The following is a 24,584-nucleotide window of genomic DNA, read 5'->3' on the forward strand; positions in this document are numbered from 1 at the left end:
AGTAAACAAGGATACATTCCAGCATAGACGACAGGGTGAGCTTTTGCACTGGTCCTGCATTAGGGCAACATTTATGGAACTCCTTCCTTAGATCGACAAATGAAAAGAAACATTCAGGAAGTACGAGATTCTGAAAACAAAAACAATATTTGCTGAAAGTTAGTAAAAAAAATAAAATAATTTTTTTTTTTTTTTTACACAATTACACATATATTTTGATGCCACAACAATCACCTTTTTGGAAGCTTCTGGGTGGAGTGCCTGACGAATAACCAGTGAACTGTTGACACACAATGTATAAGATCCCCTGCCAAGGCATTTTAGTTCTGATGAGACAGACTGTTGAAACTGCAAAAACAAAGAAAATGTTTGGGGATAAGAGGGACTGTCATGAAAAACAAAATAGCTGTCTTAAACCTGTGTTGGCTTTCTGTCAGTGTTAAGCAGGTTTCAAATATCAGTGGTTGTTGTTTTGGATGCCAACCACTTTATTCTTTAGGTTAGGAATGAGACTCATCCAACTGGTTTCTGTGTTTCGTTTGTCATGTAAGGGAGTGACAAGGAACTGCAAAGATCACACCACTCATCAGCAAGGCCCCTTTTCAGAAAGCAAAAAGAAAAAATTCATACAAGAAAAACCTGTCCTTATAAAACTGTGAGATGTGTGTCAGATGAAACATGTGTTGCTTTTGTATTTACAGCTACCACATTTAGCAAGCCCAAATAGTGTCTGTTATGTCAACTTGTTGTTTGTGGAAGCCACCTGCAAACTTCTTAAAAGGTCAATCTTTATGGGGCAAGATTTCATTTAGAACAAGTGCTACATCATCTACAAGGCATAAGTATAAGACATAGGTATCAGGCATACATATGCATTTCTTTGATCATGGCATCTTTAGACTTAGATTTAACTGATCCACAGGGGAAATTACTTGGTCTCAGTAGCGCACACATTACATTATATTACAATAACAAAGAGAATACATAATACATACATAAAGATACAGCTTTAGACTTTATATTTCAAATTCTATATTGCCGGTTTAAAATGTGGGACTTCCTTTGTATAATTATGTGGTTGTACTACGACATGTATAATAGATAACTGATTTCATTTCAATAGGATCATGTAAAGTATAATGCACAAAGTAAAGGAAGGACAGTGGACATGCTGGTTTTGTCAGACCGTCTAGTGCAGAGGTGTCCACACCTTTTTCACCAAGGGTCGCATATACAAACATATTCGTAGCGGAGGGCTGGTAGTCTGGTAGTGAATGCAGCAAGACTTTCAGATGCACACCACCTTTAAAAAGTCTTGGAACACTAGTTCCAGCCCTGATTAGGTTTGTATCACAACAATAATAATTCAGTGATAGAAGCAATACTAATTTGCAATCACAAAAACAGTCTATGATCATTTGGGCCAGTTCACCATGAGGCAAATAAAAATTTGTCAGAGGTCCGCACTCAGCATACTGGCCATAGTTTAGACACCCCTGATCTCGTGTGATCCCTAGATCCCTGGTTGGTTTACATCATATTAATATTGTAACCAGATATATAGAGAAAATACAATAACATCTACAATTTGTAAAAAGCAGCCCAGACAAAAAGCATAGCATGAAGCTCTATCATTCTCTGGCCTCCAAGACCACCAAAACACAATGACTGGGTAATCTGACATGGCCACTGGCAACATATGACAGCATGTCAACATGTATTAGAGGTACTTTGTTCAGACTTGTATTTTGAACAGTCTGAGTGAAATGGCAGGCTATAGGCTAAATCCATGGTCTTTATAGTGTCTAACAAAAGCACACGTATATTTAAAGGGGCATTAGAGATACATCTGGGTTTATGAGGTATCCAGAGCTACATACAGGGTTATTCATGCAGCCACACTATAATACGTTCTTAGGAAAAGAACTCATGTTTTCTATAACTGTGCATGCAGCTCCACCTTGTTGAACTACTTAAGGTGGATTAGGCAAAAGCAAATGTCACACAAAAGGTTAGGACACACCCAGTCCCCCGTCTGTCATAAAACACAGGTTATACATGAAACAAAGAACCTGAAGAGAAGTCAATTCCCAGATTAACACAGAGATCAGATAAATTGAGATTTAAACAAGACCTTTCACTGCACATTATGGACCAAAACCTCTTTTCATCCATTTCTAGTCTGGTCATATTAATTTCTTTAGGTACATTTTCTGAAACTATCAGATAGGGATGCTGATAGTGAAGTGCTGAATGTGGCCTTTGGACATGCTCCTATTGTAATTTGCTTTTCAGTATAGACTCACTATTCCTGTATGCATGATAAACCAGACTAATGGCTCACACGTCACACATGTGTTAAATGCTCCCTGCATATTGCATATTTTTAATGACACCTCTTTGAAGGCAGATTTATGAAGTAACCTAAACTCTTAGAATAGAATTATGTGCTGCATTTGCAATGTTTAAACTTTTGCACAGCACCCTGAGGCATGCAGATGGAAAATGGCTATTTGCTAAATCCGGTGCAAAAGTTTTGTCTCTTTTTAAAAGTTTACTGTGTTTGGATAACGTAACAGCCAAACAAATAAACTAATGTTTTGTTTTGTTGTTTGTAGAAAGGACATTATAGCTTCTAAATAATACCAACACTTGACAATTCACCACTTAAAAATATTTTAATTTGATTGTAGTTGACAATTAAATTGAGAAATTAAGACAGGTGCAAATTTTGTAATTCTCAACTTAATTTTCTCAACTATGCTAGATGAATTGAAATGTGTTATGAGCTTTGACCAAAACCATATGTGAATTTCACAAGTGCATAATCAAGTTGTGGGAATCTTCACATCATGAGTCACTAAAACAAATAGTAACATGTCCCAAATGCCCTGGAACCATATTTCAAAATGTAGCCAGCATGGTCACTCTTTAACAGTCAAAGACACAACTTACTTTTTCGTGTTGCAGCATTAATTATGTTAATACCATGGAGAAGAACTTTATTTTGCCTTAAGTTATCTATACTACGATCAATAGTGAGAGAAACTAACCAGCCAGAGAAGGTATGAGACAAATGGACTGATTACGTTAGTTAATATTTGAAGGTTCAGTACACAAACTATCCAACAGTGAGCTGCAGAGTTGGGCACTAAAAGACTCAGTATTTAAGTCGACCTAATCAACAAATGAATACTGCATAGGGCACTATACATAACTGGAATGAATATCGCAAAGAACTGGCTGCATTGTTAATTGCTTCGGCAAACTTGCACTATAGAAAATATCATTTATCAGATACAAGCACCCATAGAAATAAGACAGGAGTTGACCATGAAGCACGGACCATTTGTAAAATGTCATGCTCCATAGTCTTCAAACACTGGTTCTTGAAAAACATGTTTGGCAACATATGTGAGTAGCAACCAAAAACAAAGCCAAAAGTAGGCCTATGTCTATATGTGATGTTCAGGTTAGATTAATATCAACAGCAAGGTTTTGATATTTTTTCAACTCTGATGTCCTTCAACCCTAAAAAGGTGCGGTCCCAGGTAAACATTCCCCTTTCCAGATGTCTACAGCATGCATCAGGCTGAGACAAGACAAGACCTGTGAGTGCTGCTTATTTGCAGACGCCCCAGGCTGGGCCTGTCCTGGCTCTCAGCGTCTACTAACTGTCAGCATAGGTTAACTGTCAGGCAGGAGACATCACACATCCCTACCAGGTGGAAGCGATTTCCAACAGGCCAATTAAATACTTTTGAGTCAAATCAGCACATCAACACTTTTATAGTTTAAAAAGTGAATTAGGGAATTGTTTATTAATATAACCATATAGTTTGTGAGAAGATTTGCATTAGACCAAAATTAGTTCTAGTGAATGATTATGTTTTATTCTTAGACTTGAATCTATAACGTATAGTAGTTAAGTTTTAGTTTCTTTATGATAAGTAACAAGGACTCACCTGTTGCAGAACTTTGTCTAGAGGCTCAGCTTTGGATAATTCTTCTAGAGTCAGTCCTATTTCTTCCTTACACTGCTCTGTCAGCTCAAAAGTGTCCGGTTTGACAAGACACCTGTGAAGCTTCCCCACCTGTAAATGCACTTAGTGATTCACGGAGTCAAGAAGCCTTTATTACACTATCAGTTAATGCACCCCACACATAAGAAATGAAAACATAAAACAAACAAACAATTGACAACTTTGCACGAAGCAAATGGTTGTCAATAAAGCGTTGATTATTAAGAGATTCTATCTTACCTGTCATGCCAAACCAAATAGGTGTGTTTTCTGCTCTAGCTAAAGTGAAATGGCTATAAATGGTTTTGGTACACCTGGAAGGTGAGCTACAGGCGGCAGAGGGGTAGAGCAGTAGAGCTAGCTTTACACAGCTAGGCCTATGCTCATTCGGAGACACACCAAGTTGATTTAAATGCCAAACTCCTCCACTACAGCTACATTTATGCCACAAACGCTTTGGATACATTAGATAGCATATAACGAAGGGGTCAGGGAGGTCCGTACCTTTTTCTCATGAAGGTCCACAATTTGCCACACCAAGAGAATTATTTCCCTCTCATCCGAACCCAGTTTACCCCCATTTGCACCAGCTGTTGCCCCAAAGAACACCACCAGAGTATCACTGTGCGAAGCCATCAGGGACCACAAGGGGAAAACTACAATTAAAGCAAAGATTTAAATAAAAATAACACGAGGGTTCACCTTTTTCCAAGTGATAAGAAGAGCGAACAAAAGATCTGGAAACTCAATTGAGGTAAACGTAGAGAAAAAGGGGATCTTTTCAGAAGAGCTACGAAAGAGTTTGCGGTCGGAGACTGTACCTGTGTCCCTACTTGAGCGTGTTTTATCCAGAGATACTGGTTTAACTGGAAAAGACGGGTGGAAATCCGTGTTTCTTTCACACGAACTCCATAACAAGCCCTTGCGTTTTTTTTCCTCTTCTATTTTTTCTGAATTACCTGTGGTTGGGCCTGAGAGAGTGTAACAACAGGCACAACGCCCATTGGCTGACGCGCAAAGGTGAGGGCGGGGCCTTATAATGTATACTGTACTTCTATTGGTCCTACTTCCTAAATGAGGAAGTTGGCTGGTCAAACAGGATTTTAATTTCACCATGAAGCGCCATGAAGGTGTTTCTCAGACGTGCGGAGTATTTACTTGAAGACTATAAGACCCCTGCTTTGATTTTAGACCTATCTCAGTCAGCAAGCTAGATTAGGCTATAGTGGAGATCTACATAGACGAATCAGCTTTTTATATATAAGTAAGGCCCAATCTAAAATAAAAATAATACTTGTTATTTGATCGTTCATGATAGAAAACAACTCGCAAATTTCACTTCCATAAACAACAATGAGCCATAGATAAAGGCTGCAACTGCATGGAGTAGTCTGAATAAATATATTGGCCCAGTACCTCCCCAGATAAGACACACTATATTGAAAGATTTATGTATGGGCCAATTTGGGGAAAAAAAACTCCGGTTACAGAGGATAAGATGCTTTATCAATCATTTAACTTTATTGGATCATTTATTGTAGCACTCTACTACTGCCATCTGCTGGTTAGATTTAATAAACAAATGAAGAAGAAATAATATTTAATTCAGCATCCTGTATGACTCTCTTTCTAAAAGGGAAATTAGCCTATATGCGCACAAGTAGACTTTATTCTACTTTGTGCATGGCAAGAAAAGGAACATGCTGCTTTTTGTTTTGCAACACTTTGAGAGGAAGTGGCTGCATGGTTAGGCCTTTGTAAGCACATTTACTTGATAAAATGTATTATATAAAATATTATAATATGCAGATGCAGCATATTATCCTTCAAAACTAAGTTACTAAGTTAGTAAACAACATGATTTATTTTGAATAAAAAAACATTTAACATTTTAAGGATTATTGCAAGTGAAATGTGTCCTCAGTTCATACAAACAAATTGCAAAATGTTTAATGTACTTAAAATGAATAGTCTCTGGAACAATTATCATAAAACAATGTCCATTTGATCTTTGGATTCTTGACAGACAGAGCTGCTGGTCTGCCTCTTTGACACAAATGACACCTCTCTGTTGCCTTCCCCTGGAGATGTGCTGGAGATGTGCCGGAGAAGTTTCTGTATCCCAGTGTCCCGTATTGAAGTTCTGAAGGAGCGGGCAGCAAACATGTACAGGATGGGGTTCACAGTACTGCTAATGAAGACCATGGCCCCTGCGATAAAAGCCATAGTGCTGCTGACACTCTCTAGACTTGCAGCCTGTTCTGGGTAGTATTTCTCAATTGCAATAACAATGAGGGAGACAATATTTCCAATGTGATGAGGAGTCCAACAAATGCCAAACACAATAACAACACTGGTAATCAGAATGGTTGATTTTCGCTTTGATTTAAATGTCATCTTGGTGATTTTGCTGCAAAGACATCCATAACATATGACCAGAATGGAGAAAGGAAGCATGTAACCCACAAGTGTTTCAAGCAGCACAAACACCAATTCCTGCGTTTCAGATTGATACTGACGGTAAAGACAGTGTTCATAACCTTTTTCTCCATCTACAATTTGAGTTAATATAACTGGGATGCTAAAAGTGAATGCTGCAATCCACAGACAGACCAACAATTGATTTAGAGCTTTCTTTTTCTTCCAGTGAGCTGACATAAGAGGATAACGAACTGCCACAAAGCGTTCCACACTCATCAGTGTGATGAAGAAAACACTGCTGTACATACATGTATAGATAAGAAAAACCATAACTTTGCACGTAGGCTCTCCAAAGACCCAGGAGTGAGCCAATGAGTAGATCCAAAGAGGCAGTGTGATGAGTACCAGAAGATCAGCAACAGCCAAGTGGAGGATGAGGATGATGGTATGGGAGCGCTGTTTGACATGTCTTACAATAGTCCAGATGACAAGCAGGTTTCCAGGAGCTCCAACTAGGAAGGACAGGCCCAGAATCACACAAGGCCCTACAATCCCAACATCGATTTCAGAAGCCATTTCCTTTGAGATTTATCTCATGTGAGTTGTGAGGACCAGAGTGGATGTGCTGAGTCTGACTGTAGTGTCTGCATGAGAAGGCAAATAAACTGCAGTTCCTATAGTCTTCAGTTCCTCTTTGGCACAAGCACCGGAAATTACATTCCTCATTAGGCAATTTGTGAACAAACTATTGACTTCGCATGAGTCATAATAATTTTTAAGGAGAAAAGTTGAAGGACTAGTACAAATAGCCAACAAAAAGCCTGCTTTAGATGTACATGTCAAGCAGATAAGATGAGTTCTTTTTAGGCCATATTGCTGAACTATGGGCTTATTTGAAAAATAGTGCAGAGAATTGGCTACTAGTCTGGATCCCAGGCAACAGCTTCCTCCCTCCCCACAGTGTTTTAACTGTCAAACACTATGAATTTAAAAAAGTACAACCCGTTTAAGCTCATTTGGAATTGCAAAATAAACATATTTCATATTTTCCCCCATGCATGGACTAACACTGCATTGCTTTTATTTTAGATGTGTTTTTTTTTAATCAAATATTTTGTAAGGCAACCTTACTTTTTCATTGCTTAGTCAGACTCTTATAAGTCTTACCAGCTTGTCAAAACAATGCTATTTACTGCTTTTTATAAAATACAATTAATATAATGCAGAACTGAGTTAAGCCAGGCCCACCACAATATTTTCTGTTTCTCATGTGGCCCCATGGAAAAAAAATTATTGCCCACCCCTGCTATTGCCTATGCCTGCCCATTTTGTTTTCATTTTATTGCCTAAATATAAATAAAATGCCCATGAATCCATGGATGCATGCCTAGAACATCAAAGAACCTAATTGAAAATTGTGAGAATGTAGCTAAATGTTTATCTAAGCCTGTAAACACACGCTTACCATATAATTTTATAAATAGAAAAATATAGATGAAACGCGATCCCCGCGAAACATAAGTGCGCATGGCAGTGCGCTAAAGGTGCTCACTTCCTGTTGCTGCTGTCTGTCTGCTCCAGGTCTGTTCCACGGTCTGCTCTCTATAATCAAACATGGCGTGTTGTCAGTGAAGGAACATTGAATCTGCAAAATGAAATAGACTTGGCCTGCATGTTATTGCAACATAACATCGTCAATTGTTGTAAGTTTTGCTTTTATGATCTCAGTGATAAAGACAGTGTGCCATTTGTGCGTTGTTTGACATGAGCTAGGCGATCTGAACTAGCGTTCGTAGCGCTATGTGGTAATGTTAGCCAGGTAAACAGCTGCTGGCAGGGGCGTCAACTCTAGATCTTACTTTGTTGGCCCTGAGCTGTTCTGGTAACTTCGGTCAGTATATTAATATTACATGTTGTCAACTAAGAAACAAACGCGTTCGGCCCTGGAGTGTTGAATATGTTCATTTTGAGTCTGCTATCAGGAACTTAAGCTAGCGTACTTGTTCGGTAAGTAGCTTTTAGCCAGCCTAGCATTCGCTAACATTGCATTATTTGTTAGTGTAGCTGCGCAACATTTACTACTATCTGTTTTAAGTAATATGACTAGAATTTCCTTCATAGTCAACTAGTAGGTCTGCATATAGTCTACAAATACCCGTGTTCCTGCTTGTTAACTATTTTAATCCTCTCCCCCATGTTTGTTTACTCCAGACATCACAGGACTCGATTATTACACGCGCCACAATGCTGCTGTTTTTGGAGAGGTTTCCATGGCCCAGCCTGCAGACGTACACGGCCCTGAGTGTGGCATTGCTTGCTGGGAGTATCTTCAGTGCCTATACTACTGTCACCGACCCAGGGTTTGGGACTTTAGAAGCAGATGAAACGCCCGTCCCACCAGAAGTGGAAGTGGATCAGTTAAACAATGACATGAGCAACAGAGAGCTGGCCACTACAGTGTTGTGGTATCTTGTCACAGACAGTCTTTTTGTATGGGTGAGTCCTACACAACTCAACTTCCAAATTTACTGACTGTATCTGTATGAATTAACCTTTTAACCTCTTTCATTCTGGCAGGTTTTGGTAAACACTTTCTGTTGTTCATTGATGTTAATTGCTAAGATGATTCAGTATGTTGTATTTGGTCCACTAAGAGTTAGTGAGAAGCAGGTGAGTCTGCCATTTGGGAATAGTTGGCAGTGTGTATACAGTACACACATTTTCAGTCTTTTATTAAATCAATCATATCATCAATCATATGCCTATATTCTCCCACAGCACCTGAAAGACAAGTTTTGGAACTTTATTTTCTACAAATTCATCTTTATTTTTGGAGTACTGAATGTGCAGACAGTAGAGGAGGTGGTCATGTGGTGTTTATGGTTCTCTGCTCTGGTCTTTCTCCACCTCATGGTTCAGCTCTGCAAAGACAGATTTGAATATGTAAGTTTCTAATTTCTATATGTCATGTGTAATTACAAATTAAGTTTGCATTTTATTACCATTATGAAATGAGCTACATGCTACATAATCATGCCTATTAAACTGAGTATGCATATCCACAGTGAGAGTGTATTTGATCCTTCATATCTATTAATAGTGGTTTGGACTGGCTCCTGCAGCTGCTGCTCCTTGTGTTAAATTTACATATTCAGGGAAAAAAACTATATATTTTAAATAAGACTGTCATTTTGCTGTTTGTAAATAATTTGCACTGTTTTGCAAATCAGTTGTGCATGCTACGATTAGCAGTTGCAGTTAACACCCCATGTTGGTATGCCATCTAACTCAACAGTTTGCTCCTCTTTAAGCAGCACTACAAATAACATCATGAAAGCCTACATTGTTTAATTGCAGTTATTTTTACAGAATTTGCACAAGTTTAATCATTATGTTAATGGTTACAGCTATCATTTTCACCTTCCACACCCATGAATAGCCACATACGAGTGTTGTGTCTACTGGTCTCGCTGCTCTTGGACTGCTGTGGCCTGGCCATTGGCTGTGGACTTCTAGGTGCTTCCCATGGCTTACACACACTCTCCTTTATGGCAGCAGAGGTGAGAATCTGTGACAATCCATGACCACAGCTTGTGACAACTATATTTGGTTCCATAACTATAAAGTGTATTTTGTGTTTTATCTTTGACTGTATGAGAATTTCCAGACCTATTTTATGTAACTTTACTTTAAACATCTATATAAAATAAAAGTCTAAAAAACCGTAATATTTGTACACTTTCAGACTTTTCTAAAACAAAACGTAGCAATCACATATTTCAATCTCTAAAGCTATCATCTGTATGTTTATTGTTTATTTATTACTGCTGATTCAATTATTAACATGTTTATCTAAAGCTGATTGTGACAAGAAAGTAATTCATATTTGTTTGTTTCTCAGTGTTTGCTAGTGACTGTTCGTACTGGTCATGTCATAATGCGGTACGTGCTCATGGTTTTGCATGTGATTTCCCTTGCTATAATGTTGTCATCTCTTTTTTCAATAAACTAATCACTATTTGCATTTGCCTACAGCTACTCAATTCATTTGTGGGATCTAAACCATCCTGGGACTTGGGAAAGTAAGGGCACATATGTCTATTACACAGACTTTATCATGGAATTGGCTATGCTTTTTCTAGACCTCATGCACCACATCCATATGTTGGTAAGTCCGTAATGACAGTAATGATTGTGTAACTACTTAGCCCTTGAACAGAAGACTCCATAATTGTCATTTTTCTGTTCAGCTCTTTGGTAACATTTGGTTGTCAATGGCAAGTTTGGTCATATTTATGCAGCTCCGTTATCTATTCCATGAAGTCCAGCGCCGCCTCCGCAGACATAAGAACTATCTGCGTGTTATTAACAACATGGAGGCCAGGTTTTCATTTATTTATTATTTAGATGTTTTTATGGCATGTTCCTATGTTGTTGATATGTTTAAATTTCAAACACTTGACATTAACAGATTTGCTGTTGCCACACCCGAAGAGCTGGCTGCTAATGATGATGATTGTGCCATCTGCTGGGATACCATGTTTACAGCTCGTAAACTCCCATGTGGACATCTCTTTCACAAGTAAAATTTATTCATCTAATGTTCTCAGAACTTGTTAATGCATTTTTTTATGTGTAATATTTTCTATAGTATGATATAAGTAAGTTATATTTGTACTATTTATGTCTATGCCTGTTTTCTTAGTTCATGTTTGCGTTCCTGGCTAGAACAGGACACGTCGTGTCCTACATGCAGGAAATCATTAAACATTAATGGTGATGGTGTTCAAACAAGAGATCAACAGCAAGGTCCAGCTTTGGAGGACAACATTGGCGCTGGAGGGCCGGCTGCAGATGCCAGACCACACATTAACCAACATAACCACTTTTTCCACTTTGATGGTAAGCATATGGGACAACTTGGAGTATATTGATAACTCTTGTCTCTTAAGTTCCTTTCCTTCCTGTTTAAACTGTGTGGGCATCTGTTGACAGGATCCCGTATTGCAAGCTGGCTGCCAAGTTTCTCTGTTGAAGTTATGCACACAACCAATATATTGGGTATTGCTCAAGCAAATAACTCTCAGCTTACAGCTATGGTAGGTTTGTTCTTTAGTATTTGTTCATCTGTATTTTGAATCAGATATAATTTATGAGAAATCTAGTTTGATCACTGAAAGCGATGTGATTTCTTTTTTCCTCCTTTGGGTTAGGCCCATCAGATTCAGGAAATGTTCCCACAGGTGCCCTCCTACTTGGTAATGCAAGACTTGCAGTTGACAAGGTCTGTAGAGTTAACTACTGACAATATTTTGGAGGGTCGCATTCAGGTCCCTTTTCCTACACAGGTTGGTCAAAAAGGATAAAAAGTAAAAGGTGGCTTTGGTTGTAATGTTTTAAATGTTGCTTTGACTTTACTTCAGGCCATTGAACGAGGTCCAGCACAGGGGAACAATGGCCCAGAGCCCCAAGCTGAATCTAGTGGAGTAGTAGACCAGGCTAGTGCTGAGCCAGAGAACATTGAAGCCAGAGGGGGGCGCTTTTCCAAGTCTGCTGAGGAGAGACAGAAGATGCTAAAACAGCGTAAAGAAGAGATGCTTCAACAAGCACGCAGGTCAGTCTGCTCACCAACAGAAAAAGATTTTTCTTTTGTTCTTGGCGTGTGAAATAAATGCTGAATCTTTTTTTTAGGAGATATCTGAACGTGAGTCCTGAAGACCAAGATGAGGATTTGCCGAGTCTTGAAGATGATACTGCCACAGAATTGGACTTGAATGTGCTAAGACACAGAGCAGTTGCTACAGCTACAGAAGGACAAATGCAGGATCACTCTGTACCTTGAAAGTTCTTCAGCAATGCTGGCAAAATGATGCATTTTCCTCCATGAGGCACAGAGTTACTTTGGCCACAAACCATTTGGTATTCTATCGACGCTTATGCCTGTTCATGTGGTCTTGTGGCCACTAGAGTTCAATGTGTTTGATGTGAATGGCCTACATCATTTATTCCAGGCTATGTTTGGAATTTTGTGTTGTGTGCAAGTTCTAAGGCCTTTTTATGTGCCACGTTCTACACCTCCTCAATTTTCAAATGAGCAAGTTGTAACATTTAATTTTTGAACTGGCCCAAGTTGGCATGCTTTGCAATTTGAAATCATATTTTGGTTCAGCATACCTATATGGAACTGATTTTAGTTTTTATTGTTTTTTGGGGGGATTTTTAAGCTTGATTATTCCAGATGAAGAACCCCATTGTCATTATTAACCTCTTGTCATTTGTATGTCTTTTCACTGTGAATTACATACAAGCTAATGACAATGTTTTACTTATCTTGGAGTAAGAGAATGTCACTTTAGTATTTTTGAGCCTTGTCAAATATGAATGTCATAAAATGCTGCGTGTTACAGCCTGAGGGTTTTATTAAAAAAAAAAAAGGATGGTGGACAGCAGTTGGCCATGCACTGTGTATATAATTTTAAGGGTCAGTGATTTTGACAAAATACGCCATAGTCTATAAATTTAATTTGTATTAATTTAAGATGAGCAATATAAGAAAACAGAACCCCATCGACAGCCCTGTTCCCTTTAAGTAGAAACAGTTCTAAAAAAAATATCTAATTATTTTTATTAAATTGGAGTCTCTGCGAACTAAAGTTTGTGTAGAGTACATGAATTAAATTTGATTGAAATTCTTATTCTCTTACCTATTAAAAACAATGTTAAACATTGTTTATATTGGTACGTCTTGGATACATGAATCCAAACGGTTATTGGACAGAAGAAACAGTACAATTCCGTGTGTCATGCACCTCAAAAGCACACAAAAGTGCCCCCTGGATGCATAATTAATTTGGAATTATTGTAAAGTTTACACATTCCCTATTCAAGTTGTAATTTGTGCCTAAATTAGCAATTCTGTAAAGTTTTTAGTCTTGTTAAGACTGAATTCACAGAACATTAAATAAATGGTGTCAGGAGGTTTTAAAAATATTTTTTTCTATTTCAGTAAGTGTTCGTATCCTTTTAGATTTCCAGAATAAATAAATAAATAATAAAAATTATATATATGTGTGTGTGTGTGTGTGTGTGTGTGTGTGTGTATACATACACAGTAAGCCTGCTGATTTAAAAGTGAGAAGTGAGAAATCACACCAGACTTTTTTTTTAATTGATCCATGATTCAGACTAAATAATGAGAGAGAAGACGAGAGAGAGAGAGAGAGACAAAGAGAGAGAGAGAGTGAGCGTGTCCATTGACGTCATTGTGCTGCGCCCTATCTGCCACGTCATACAGAAGTGCTCTCTCTTGCGGAAAGATCACAAACCACACACACCGTACGATGAATGAAAGCGATGGTGTTGACTTAGGCCAAATAATGCTCTCAAACTATCACTAAAAGTTATCCGTGGTACCTTACGGTTGAATACGACATATACAATTTGTGAGACATCTGTCCTCTATTTCCTGCGTGTAATTGGTAAGTTGTAAAGGTATTTCATGTACTCATTTGTGTCAACTCAGAGCGATGTAAACTATTTGCAATATACTATTGTTCATAATATTGTAGGAACACGGGTATTTGTAGACTATTGTAGTGTAGTGATAGTAAGTTGACTTGTGAGCTTATCAAGTACTTATGAGTCACTACTCTGTGTGCCTTGAGGAAATCAAATGTCTCTAAGTCTGTCAGAATCTAGTGTCAGTGAACACAGGAAGACAAAGTCTTAGAGCTCCTGTAAACTTCACTTGTAGTGTCACTGCTAGTGTCTATTATGAATGAGTTTCTATGTAGCTAGTTCGTTATTTGACTCATTTTGACCTGGTTATATCCGGGAAAGACTCACCTATCACCTCCATAAGATTGCAGTTTTTCTGGACGGGCCTAATAAGGTCTAGGGAAGGCATGTCCAAACTATGGCCCGGGGGCCAAATGCGGCCCTCAGACTTCCAGGTGATTTGGCCCAAATTACCTTGCATCAATTAAAAAATATTTTTTTACTGCAAGTTTTTTGAAAATCTACCTTGATAAAGCCAATGTTGAATATTTAGTGTGTGGTTTTAAGGATCTTAGGATGAATAAAGACGATGGCTCATTCTAACGTGTTAATCATGTACATATTTCAATTATTAACTGTATTGAGCACCCGTCTACGGCTCTCGATCGGCCCTCTGCTTTGTCTGTGTTTAGATATGTGGCCCTTGATGAAAAAAGTGTGGACACCCCTGGTCTAGGCACAAAGTCATTTTCTGTTTGCCTGGTCAAGGTCTGTCTAATATTTGTTCCTGACATAGCTCCAAGATATCGTCTGACTAAAACCGTGACGTGTAATTTATTGATATATTATTACATGGGTGTGTCTGCATGTGTCTTTGCACTAATGTGGCAGAAACCTCTGGAATGCTGCTGGACGAGACACCACTCTTTGATCCTGCGCTGCTCCAGGATTTGGACTGGAGCAGTAATAGCATCTCCTTTTCACCACCCATCTCTCCATCTAACCCCGGAGAGGGCCTAACACTCAGGCCACTCTGCACAGCCGACTTCAAGAAGGGTGAGCATACCAGAAAACAGTACTTTTCAAGTGTTATTCTGTGCATAGTTTTTCCACAGTCAACACCAGAGCTTCATGATAACTTTTGTTTCAGGCTTTTTCAAGGTCCTTTCTCAACTTACCAAAACTGGTGATGTTACCCCAGAACTATTTATAAGTAAGTACAAGCAACAGAAAAAACATCTAACAGTTAATGGGTATGGAGTGAATGAATAATGATCTGTAAAGCATATTTGTGACATATTTGTATGAATAAAATCTTACATAATAATACAGTAAGTTTTCATCTAAATTCCTCTTTGTCCCTTAATTATTGTGTTAGTATTTACACATTTTAAAACTGGCAATATTTACAAAACTATCAGAAATGCAAGAGCCCTAATGATGTTCTAGTTTTATGATATCAGTTTTTGGTGCAAGGGAAGGGCCAGAACAAGTGGGGCACAAGAGGCACCAAAGGAGAAATGTCACTTTAGAATCCATAAGCTGTTGTTGGAGCTTTTTGATTTGGTTGCTTGTGGGAATGGGATACGTATAGCTCATCTCTACTAAAAGTACATAATATACTGAAAACAAAGAGGACTGTTAATATTTTGTTTGCCCTTAGAAAAGTTTGACCATATGAAGAAAACTGGAGACTACTATGTGGTTGTAGTGGAAGACACACAACTTGGGCAGATTGTTGCTACAGCAACACTCATCACAGAACACAAATTTATACACTCATGTGCAAAAGTATGTATTTTTAAATTGTATATTTTTTTAATTAAAATGCAAATAATAAGATACATCAGAAGACTTAAATATTTATCTTGTATTTGTAGCGAGGCCGAGTGGAGGAGGTAGTGGTAACTGATGTATGCAGAGGAAAGCAGCTGGGCAAATTGTAAGTAAAACTGTATACTTTTTATATGAAAAGTTTATTATTAAACTCATATTTTTGTTCTCCATAAAGGCTAGTTGCAACTCTTATTCTACTCAGCAAAAGACTGGATTGCTATAAAATCACATTGGAATGTGCACCCAAAAACGTCACCTTCTACGAGAAGTTTGGCTACAAAGCTTCAGATGAGACCTACATGCAGTGTAGGTTCTTTGACTGAGATCAAAGCTGTGCAATATGGACCTTTGCACATGCTCAGCTAATGAAACGGTATACTGAAGAACCTTATAAAATTTATAATTATAGCTTACATCCAATGCAAGTTTACAAAAATATTCATTTGTGTCTGTTTTAAAAATCACAGTATGTAGCAAATAATCAAGTGTCTTAAATTACAATTGTATAAGATTTATCATCACTACATTCAAAGGCTGTGTGCCTTTACCTAAAAAGTCTCCAAAGAAAAGCTTTTTTCAAGTTATTTTTTCTGTGAGGGATGTACTTTTGCTATATTAAATTGCTGTCCAGTTTTTATACTATGTAACATTATATGGATAAATGTGGGATATTTAATACAAGGGAATAGAAGTGATTTATCAGCTTATTTAAACTTCTAGTTTTGGGATAGCATAAAAATGCAAATACTATTTAATGTAATTTATTAAAATATTTTTTCTGTATTCTTGTACTTGAAATCTTATGACATTGAACTCTAACTTGAAAAGAAATTCCACCTTGAGTCAGACTTGTTTTATTAAGCAGCAAGTTATTTTCCATTTCTTACCATTTATTAAGCCTGATATTAGTCCATACTCCATAGTCCTATACTTCCAATAAAAGGCAATAGCTACTCCACTCTAACATCCATGGCCTTGTTTAGTTTAGCCAACGGCCCTTTTCTGGAGATCTACACTAATTCAAGTATTGAAAGTGCATTATTGCAATACTGTCCCGCTGCAAATGCAAAATGCTTTAAATACTATAAAACTGCAAAATATCACCTGTCAGTGCATACAATGAGAAAAAAAAAAACAAATTCCCTGCAAAAACCCATGTCTCAGACATGAGCCATCATCCCCATCCCTCCCCTGTACAAAAAGAGTTCAAATATCTACATTTTTAATCCCATTAAAAATGTAAAAATGAGTGCAGTACGCTGCATGTAAGCCAATCTTATCCATTCTGTGCAGCTGTAACCTGCATTGTTCCAAAGTCCTCATCTTCCTCCAGACTGCGTTTACGACTCCCTGTAAAGAGTGAGGTCAAGAAATAAGTGATTTTTATTTTATTTCAAGAACAATTCTACAAAATTAAAGCTGCGTGATATGTGTAAATTCTATTGCAGAACACAAATTACAAGTTTTAATTTGGGCTGCAACAAACAATTTTGCTTCATAAAAATTAACATTAAATTACAGAAGGCATGCCTTGACCATGTTATGACATGTCCGTGTACAGACCACAGATATTGATAATCAGTTTTCATAATTTTTTTTTTCATAAATTAAATAGTGGATTAATCAACACAGCCTTACATATTCTGGTGTACCTATATACGTGTTTTGCATGTTATATTGAGCCTGTGCTCTTAGTTCAATTATAACTGAACTTGGGTTTTTAGTACCTGCATATAGACAACACACAATGCTCTTATGCTAAATATTGTCTGTATAATCAGTCATCCAGGTAGGATCCGTAGCAAGATACATAGCAAAAGGAGAAAAAAAATCAATTCAAGTGGACAAACATTTTGAGTGACTGGACAAAAAAACTCTTGTCCAGTTGACAGAAATTATTTTTTCTTGTGCCATTCTCCCATATGGACAAGTATCCAGATGCCTCACATGTGAACCCCCATCATTCACTGAGCTGCAGAGGCTACATTAGCACTGATTAACTGGCTGCAGCTGCTGGAGTATTTATATCAGAGTAAGTAATTTTATGTTTAAACAAACTGGATTTCAGTACTGAAACTGGCAACCAAAAACTCATGTGAGGCTCATTTTGCATTGAGATTGGATAACATCAATTGTAACAAACAACTTGTCCATCATGTCCAATGTTTTTTCCTCTTCTTTGTTTCTAACAATTCTAATGCTGATTTATTCTTATGTTTAAATCAAAATTTTACATATGTTCCATCATGTAAAATAACTTGAATAATACAAACCTGGTCCTCCAGCTTGCAAGAAAGATCTGCCCAGCTGCACTGGTGACATCATTTTAATAGTCAATTTGGCCAAGTAAATAGCTTCATATTCCTTGGAAAAAATATTGACAGTAATAATTCTAACATGCATATATAAATATATAAGTTACCTTGAATGTGTAAATAACATAATCACTGGTACCTGTAGTTGATGCACAAAGCCCACATTGGGGTTGATGCAGAACCTCCTGTCCTGAACATGACTAAATGCATCCCTAAGGAAATATTAAGAGCATCTTAAAATGCCACACCTACATGCCATTTACTGCATGAAATATAAGGCATTAGCTATTCCATGTACCTGTATTTCATTCCAAAAGTTTCCATAAGGTATGCAATCACTAAGGCAGCACTGTACAAAATATATTTTAGAAAATAATATTAACATATGGGATTATGAATGAAGTATTAAAGAACGCCAACCAACCAACCTTCTTGATATCCCCGCATTTCCATGAACCAGAACCTTTCCTTAAAACAACATAATGTTTCATAGTTAAATGTATGTATTCATATGGTATTTGAAGAGCATTTGCAGACCCTTACCTCCAGATGCTAAACAGTTATCAATAAATTCTTTAGTCTGTTAACACAATACAAGTCATCAACTATAGAAGTCACCATCACACAAGATAAGTAAAGCCCAAATTATAAATATATATTATATATATATTTTTTGTTTTTTTTGTTTAATGGGTAGAATACATATTAGTGGGCCAAGAGACCAACAAAGATAATGTGCTAAGTTATTTGCAAAGATTTTAATGAACAAATAATTGTCTTTAAATATTGTGCTGTTTAAGAATAGACAAAATTCACTTCCAAATGTAGACCCTATTTGTCTTTACAAATCTCAGCAACCCCTCACTTTGGGCCCCCTGATCAAGATGAATGCTTTTAAACTCACCATGGGGAAAAATCGTATTATATTCTCCACTGGTTTGTCTGCAATGTCTAACACCAGGTATCTGTAAATAAAACCACATTCACGCATTGACACTGTAACAGCAGAATAGCACATTAAATACAAAAACGCACTCACCTAAACGTATGTGGAAAATTAGGTTTGATAAAGTTTGCCTCAATATCTTGACGCACGCACACGATGTGTGTTATACAGTGTCTTTCCAGAATTGGAAGCTACAAATTGTAACGCATTAACAGGTTATACGTCAACACATTACCAATAAATGTCATGTTTTATTATACCTTGCTCTTCATTGCAGCAGAGTAGGGACCCAAAAATAGTCCTGGTAAAATCTCCTAATGTTGAAAACAACATCAATAGACTAGATAAAATGCTAAATATGTTTAGAAAATAAAACAAAACACACAAACCTGCATTTCTCGTCTCATTGGGTAAGCCCAGTCCTGCAACAGACAATGTGAAGGCAAAGTTTAGAAGTCATTTCGGATGTGACAGCAGCTGTCCAAGATCAGCAACGTTGCACAGCTCCCAAAACTGTTAGCTTAGCGGAGTTGTGTAACAAATTTCGCTAAGAGTAAAAGCTACACTGTCAGACATCATTCGTAAACACTGTACAAATGCTACATTTAAACACATGGATGTATGAAGCCATTTTACAGTATTTCACTGCGTGCTGACTTTAATCAAAGAACAAGAACCCACAGCTAGATAACGCCAGTCGCAGGGGACATGTTAGAAATGTTAGCCGATAGCGCTCACCAGAAGCTCCTCCTCGGTCACAGGCAGAGTCGGGAACTGGAGTTTGCTTTCACCGTCCATTCCTGCAGTATATCCAAACACGGTCGAGCCAACTTTTCACGGATGCAACGTTTAGCCTGCCCCTGTTAGCTCATCGTTTGGTGCAGTTTGTTTTGCGGATGCACATGTACGTCCGCCATGCTGCCCCTGTCAGCTCTGTCACGTGATCGTGCCAGAGAAGTAACCATGACACCTAGCGGCCGATCATAGACATGCTCTATGCTCTGGAGCGGCCCATCATAGATATGTTCTTGAGTATTGTTTCCCAGGGAGTGGGAAACAATACTCAATACAGGAGTGGCTCCTGTGACCCTAAGGTGTGTCGCAAGATATTTTTTTGGGGTCGCCTGATATGCGCCTGATATGCGTGGACCGTCTCCTCCTGTATCCCGGACTGGAATGCGCTACCAAAACCCAGACAGGCCCACCTATCTAATTAGAAATGTTGTCATGGTTTGTATAATTTCTGGTTCAGAGAGATACGATCACGCAGTCAGCAATAAAATATCTTCTTTAATATTCAGTATCCAATCCACCTTTATTTTGTGATTTAGGAATAATGTCTATTGACCTGAAGGAATTGTGAAGGAACTATGCTAGTCTAGACTGTAATTCTGGTGAACATAGGACAAAAATGTTGTGAGCATTTCAGGCCTGTAAAGAGGTAGCAGTTTATGCCTATTGCAATAGAGAACAACTCAAACATTAAAATAAAAGTGGCAAGAATTTGTATCTGCCACAAATAAATTCAGACTTTACAGTTCAGTAAAGTTCTGGCAATATATACAGTCTATGGTTCTGGCGCGTTAACATTGCATGCCAACATTGTGGCCACTTGCAATGACTACTTCAAAACAATTAAAATGTGGCCCAAGTGGCTAGACGTAAAGCCTACTATTTGTCAATCGCTCATAGAGTGTATGCAGTCGCTTCATGTAGGCCTAAGGATCATTTTAGCCAATATTTTTGGCCACATGCTATTTAGAAAGTGCGTGTTCAATTTTGAGCAGTAGATGGTGACAAACACAAGACACTGAAAAAACTAGCAGCCTGGTGGATTCAGTCGGTGGTAGCCAGTGTTGGGAAGGTTACTTTTAAAATGTATTCCCCTACAGATTACAGATTACATACCCCAAAATGTAGTTTGTAACGTAATCCATTAAATTACTTATGGAGAGTAACGTAATCTGAATACTTTGGATTACTTGATTTGTTGAAGAGAATCAAAGACTAGGAAATCTTCACATAAGATGTTTTGTCTGCTAAAAGAAAATAAAAGCCCAGACTTTACTTAACCAAATAAAAAAATATTATTGATAGAAGAGGAGGAGGCACGGTCCACGCAGCATGGTTTAGTCCTGTTAAATCCTGTTTGAGACATAGTTTAGGCCTGGTTTAGTCCTGGTTTAGTCTCGGTTTAGTCCTGGTTTAGATCTGGTTTAGACCTGGTTTTAGACCTGGTTTTAGTCCTGGTTTAGTCCTGATTTAGTCCTTGTTTAGTCCTGGTTTTAAATCTGGTTTTAGACCTGGTTTAGACCTGGTTTGGACCTTGTTTAGTGTCCGGCAATGAGTGGAATTACCGAAAAAAAAAAAAAAAAAGGGATATAGCCCAAAATGTGAAAACAGGAAAATACCACAGTGTAATCCATTTATTTCAACAAAGTAACTGTAATCTAATTACCACTCACTGAAAGAGTAACTGTAACCGAATACAGTTACTCATAATTTGTACTCTGATTACGTAACACTGGTACATGTAATCGGTTACTCCCCAACACTGGTGGTAGCCATATACTGTGTAGGCCTAGGCATATATGTAGTATGCCTATGGAGATTGGTGGGAGGGGCGGGGGCTTCTGCCTGAAAACGTTGCACAGTATGGCATTAAACTTATTTAATCAATTACAGTAGGTTTATCTCAAATGGGTGTAGTTTTTTAGCCTTTTTAAAACCTGTCTTTTGCACTTGTTAAGGAGTTAACTAGCTCCAACAAATCATTCCAAAACGACACAATGCAGGCGTAAAGAGATACAAACAAAGGAGCAGCCTTTGGTGCTTAATTGCAAGGTGTTAAGGAGTCTGAATAATATGTGGGCTCTTAAATGTGTATTTACTGTAGTATTTACTGCAGAGCCTCGCTAGTCTCTGATGAGGTGAGTCGTGCTTCCACTAGCGTGCTATCAATCCTGCTTCATTAAAGAAATACACTTCAGACTTGAAGAGAGAAGAACAAGACTCGGCCTCCAGCTCTGTGTGGGCAGAGAAGTCAGCCCTCTTAATGAATTTGAAATCCCCTCTGACTCACAATAATATAGAAAGAAATACATTTTATTTAATGTTAGATGAGTCTCACCATAAACACATAACGCTACACTGCATTCATCATTATATCATTATTAAGTGCTGTGATATAAATACACACACACACACACACACACACACACACACACACACACACACACACACACACACACACACACACACACACACACACACACACACACACACACACACACACACACACACACAGTATAAGAGGAGACTCAAGTGTCTTAACCTCAAAAGTCTGACTTTTAGATATAATAGCAGATGACGATCCTGACTACTAACTGATGCAACTACTGTTGCAACAACAAACAAGGGTTTGGCTAATTTATAGTTTTATTTGACAAATAAAAATAGGTAACATCTTAATTTGGTTAAATGTATGATTAAACTGTCAGAATTGGATGCAGTTATATGTATTGTGTTTCACATGACTTTGCTGTTCCACCTTATAGTGCATGTACAACATTCAGTGTGTTTATGGTGTTTTTATTATATTTTTGTCTGACACAGAGTCTGAATTTTTCAAAGAATCACAAGTATTCACAGGGCTGTAGTGTCCAAGGATAGGTGCTAAAAGAAATTTTCTGGGTACTCAAGACTCAAATGAAGTAGATTTTGCATATGTCTCCTTTAATACATTTAATTTTTAGTTCGAATGAACTGTTTCATAACATTCACCAAATGCAGTTGTGGTGGCTATAAATATATTAGCTAAGGATTGTCACACATTTAAGACAATGCTAACAGTCTTTACAAAAGGACAATATTATGTGCTTCGCATAGTGTCTGATTGGGTGTTAATGAACCATTTTATGGCTTCAATGTTAAATATATAATATATTCACTATCAGACTCTTACCATACAAGTTATTTCCTGTTATAAATCTGTGTGTAGAAAACACTAGGCGCTATTAAAAGTTGCAAGTGTTGCTTTAGTGATTTTTGTCTAAACATTAAATAGTTAACAGCTGCTGTACATCTGACAAATGCAGCACATCTCCTAAATGTGTCAGAATAAGATCTTTCATTTGTGGCTGTAGGATCTGACTTTGAGAGGTTTTAACCAGAATGCGTTGGCACCCATGGGAAATCTCCCTTTGGCTCGCATAAAGCTGGCCAATCAAAATAAATTGGGAAGACTCCTGTCACAGTGGTGTGCAGTTGCTCCACTATCATTTTTTCACTCCTGACCTGAGAAGCACGCACATATAAGGGGGAGGAGGTGATGTGCAAACTCAGCCTGACAAGACCATGATAAAATTCAGTCACTGTTAAATAAAATATTGTTTTATGAGATTTACCATGTTTTTTGTATACACATAAATAATTTCTACACCCTTCTCTTACTGAACAATATATGTGGTCATAAAGCCTGAGTAGTATCTTCATTGGGTTAGTAAACGTGACTGAACGTTCTACACAAGACACGTATCAGGCCAGGAAATAACAAGATCTTTCACTTTCCCCTGAGTGTGCGTAAGTGTTCTATGTTCGTTTATATATGTGTCTTTGTGCATTCTTCCACAGTGGCCCTCTCCTCTATAACCACTCTACTATGGGCAGGCATGGCTTTGATCCTGGGAGCCCACGCCTTTCACCCCTCCTTGACAATCCTCCAGAGGTCTTATTAACAGACACACTTCTCATGTTTTATTGCCTATGATAAAACTATGCCTCTGATCTCTCATTACAAACCTACTTGTTGGAAATAGGTTATGCATCCCCAGGCTTAATGCTGTCCTTTAATAGGGTAAAAATGTTAAATGCAGACAATACAGTCAGAACATGCAAGTCCCTGTACATTAATAACCCATCATACAGCCAGTTTCACTTGGTCCTGTGCTCATACATGCAGTATTTCAGAAAAAGAAGTGAAATATGTGTTCTGGAGACATGTGAATACTCCAATAATGTGTTTAATTTTGTTATGTTTGCTATAGTTTTACAGCAATACAGCCAAACATAGTTTCACATATTTGCTTGAATGAAGCTTTTAGTTTATAGCTGCCAGGATGTGGAATTGAATGGCACAGACAAAATAAAGTTGTGACCCTGTGGATGGGAGACACAAATACAAACTGCTGTTGGTGGCATATAGATGATCTTTGATTACACCAGGTCACATAACAAGAGTTTAACCAACACTTTTATATTGTCAGGGCTGAAAAGCAACTCATTACAAATACTCATGTTGCTGTAATTGAGTAGACTTTTGGAATAACTGTACGCTTTAAAATAGATTTTTAAAAAAAACTGTACTTGCACTTGTACTAGTAATTGAGTATAATTCTAGCCATGTAATTGTAATTATAGTTATATATTAAATCATAGAAGTTATTGAGTACTGTGCAAGTTCAAATTGTCCAAGCCAAGTCTCTTTCTGCTGCTCTCTATACAAACACACACAGCTCTGCATTCCTTGCACTGATTAGAGCTCAGAGA

The 24,584-nt window shown here is 37.7% G+C and overlaps 5 protein-coding genes across 7 annotated transcripts; 2 read left to right on the forward strand and 3 right to left on the reverse strand.

Moving 5' to 3' along the window:
* Positions 1-15: 15 nt before the first annotated feature.
* Positions 16-4,817, reverse strand: LOC129410830 (epithelial splicing regulatory protein 2-like; the record flags this gene model as incomplete). Its single annotated transcript, XM_055159731.1, has 4 exons — positions 4,527-4,817; positions 3,966-4,094; positions 235-348; positions 16-130 (listed from the first exon to the last, which is right to left on the reverse strand). Coding segments are annotated over exons 1-4 (490 nt in total), but the record flags the coding sequence as incomplete, so codon positions are not given.
* A 1,046-nt stretch (positions 4,818-5,863) lies between these two features.
* Positions 5,864-7,123, reverse strand: si:dkey-148a17.6 (uncharacterized protein LOC108190685 homolog). Its single transcript, XM_020941677.2, has one exon. It carries the CDS (start codon positions 7,017-7,019, stop codon positions 6,009-6,011), a length of 1,011 nt encoding a protein of 336 aa, XP_020797336.1. The 5' UTR covers positions 7,020-7,123; the 3' UTR covers positions 5,864-6,008.
* An 875-nt stretch (positions 7,124-7,998) lies between these two features.
* On the forward strand, positions 7,999-12,892 carry LOC110175222 (E3 ubiquitin-protein ligase AMFR). Of its 2 annotated transcripts, XM_020941349.2 has the most exons (14): positions 7,999-8,146; positions 8,655-8,939; positions 9,021-9,113; positions 9,222-9,386; positions 9,851-10,003; positions 10,345-10,385; positions 10,479-10,611; positions 10,694-10,827; positions 10,915-11,025; positions 11,149-11,345; positions 11,439-11,542; positions 11,657-11,791; positions 11,867-12,057; positions 12,135-12,892. In XM_020941349.2, the coding sequence occupies exons 2-14, from the start codon at positions 8,688-8,690 to the stop codon at positions 12,283-12,285; spliced, it is 1,860 nt and encodes a 619-aa protein (XP_020797008.1). In that variant the 5' UTR covers positions 7,999-8,146; positions 8,655-8,687; the 3' UTR covers positions 12,286-12,892. The 2 variants fall into 2 exon arrangements, with proteins under 2 accessions (XP_020797008.1, XP_055015707.1); XM_055159732.1 differs by having other exon boundaries at positions 10,694-11,025.
* Positions 12,893-13,728: 836 nt separating this feature from the next.
* gnpnat1 (glucosamine-phosphate N-acetyltransferase 1) lies at positions 13,729-16,559 on the forward strand. Of its 2 annotated transcripts, XM_020941639.2 has the most exons (7): positions 13,729-13,921; positions 14,633-14,708; positions 14,832-14,996; positions 15,091-15,153; positions 15,604-15,731; positions 15,821-15,882; positions 15,952-16,559. In XM_020941639.2, the coding sequence occupies exons 3-7, from the start codon at positions 14,843-14,845 to the stop codon at positions 16,097-16,099; spliced, it is 555 nt and encodes a 184-aa protein (XP_020797298.1). In that variant the 5' UTR covers positions 13,729-13,921; positions 14,633-14,708; positions 14,832-14,842; the 3' UTR covers positions 16,100-16,559. The 2 variants fall into 2 exon arrangements, with proteins under 2 accessions (XP_020797298.1, XP_020797297.1); XM_020941638.2 differs by lacking the exon at positions 14,633-14,708 and having other exon boundaries at positions 13,730-13,921.
* Positions 16,560-16,614: 55 nt separating this feature from the next.
* Positions 16,615-19,974, reverse strand: styx (serine/threonine/tyrosine interacting protein). Its single transcript, XM_020941390.2, has 11 exons — positions 19,776-19,974; positions 19,427-19,459; positions 19,298-19,351; positions 19,131-19,228; positions 18,996-19,056; positions 18,635-18,671; positions 18,520-18,559; positions 18,390-18,440; positions 18,231-18,303; positions 18,050-18,140; positions 16,615-17,126 (listed from the first exon to the last, which is right to left on the reverse strand). The coding sequence occupies exons 1-11, from the start codon at positions 19,833-19,835 to the stop codon at positions 17,053-17,055; spliced, it is 672 nt and encodes a 223-aa protein (XP_020797049.2). The 5' UTR covers positions 19,836-19,974; the 3' UTR covers positions 16,615-17,052.
* Positions 19,975-24,584: the final 4,610 nt, after the last annotated feature.

Source organism: Boleophthalmus pectinirostris, unplaced genomic scaffold, assembly GCF_026225935.1.
Source record: "Boleophthalmus pectinirostris isolate CB_2022bp ecotype Guang Dong unplaced genomic scaffold, ASM2622593v1 HiC_scaffold_259, whole genome shotgun sequence".
In the NCBI taxonomy this organism is placed as follows: domain Eukaryota; kingdom Metazoa; phylum Chordata; class Actinopteri; order Gobiiformes; family Gobiidae; genus Boleophthalmus; species Boleophthalmus pectinirostris.

Excerpts from the sequence above, each read along its gene's own strand:
- si:dkey-148a17.6 (XM_020941677.2), bottom strand. The coding sequence starts at position 7,019 with ATGGCTTCTGAAATCGATGTTGGGATTGTAGGGCCTTGTGTGATTCTG.
- LOC110175222 (XM_055159732.1), top strand. The coding sequence starts at position 8,688 with ATGCTGCTGTTTTTGGAGAGGTTTCCATGGCCCAGCCTGCAGACGTAC. Across the intron at positions 10,612-10,693 it reads TGCACCACATCCATATGTTG|CTCTTTGGTAACATTTGGTT; the intron begins GTAAGTCCGTAA and ends TTTTCTGTTCAG. Across the intron at positions 11,346-11,438 it reads CCACTTTTTCCACTTTGATG|GATCCCGTATTGCAAGCTGG; the intron begins GTAAGCATATGG and ends ATCTGTTGACAG.
- gnpnat1 (XM_020941639.2), top strand. The coding sequence starts at position 14,843 with ATGCTGCTGGACGAGACACCACTCTTTGATCCTGCGCTGCTCCAGGAT. Across the intron at positions 14,997-15,090 it reads CACAGCCGACTTCAAGAAGG|GCTTTTTCAAGGTCCTTTCT; the intron begins GTGAGCATACCA and ends CTTTTGTTTCAG. Across the intron at positions 15,154-15,603 it reads TACCCCAGAACTATTTATAA|AAAAGTTTGACCATATGAAG; the intron begins GTAAGTACAAGC and ends GTTTGCCCTTAG.
- styx (XM_020941390.2), bottom strand. The coding sequence starts at position 19,835 with ATGGACGGTGAAAGCAAACTCCAGTTCCCGACTCTGCCTGTGACCGAG. Across the intron at positions 18,672-18,995 it reads TAATACGATTTTTCCCCATG|ACTAAAGAATTTATTGATAA; the intron begins GTGAGTTTAAAA and ends TTGTGTTAACAG. Across the intron at positions 18,441-18,519 it reads AATGCGGGGATATCAAGAAG|TGCTGCCTTAGTGATTGCAT; the intron begins GTTGGTTGGTTG and ends TATTTTGTACAG.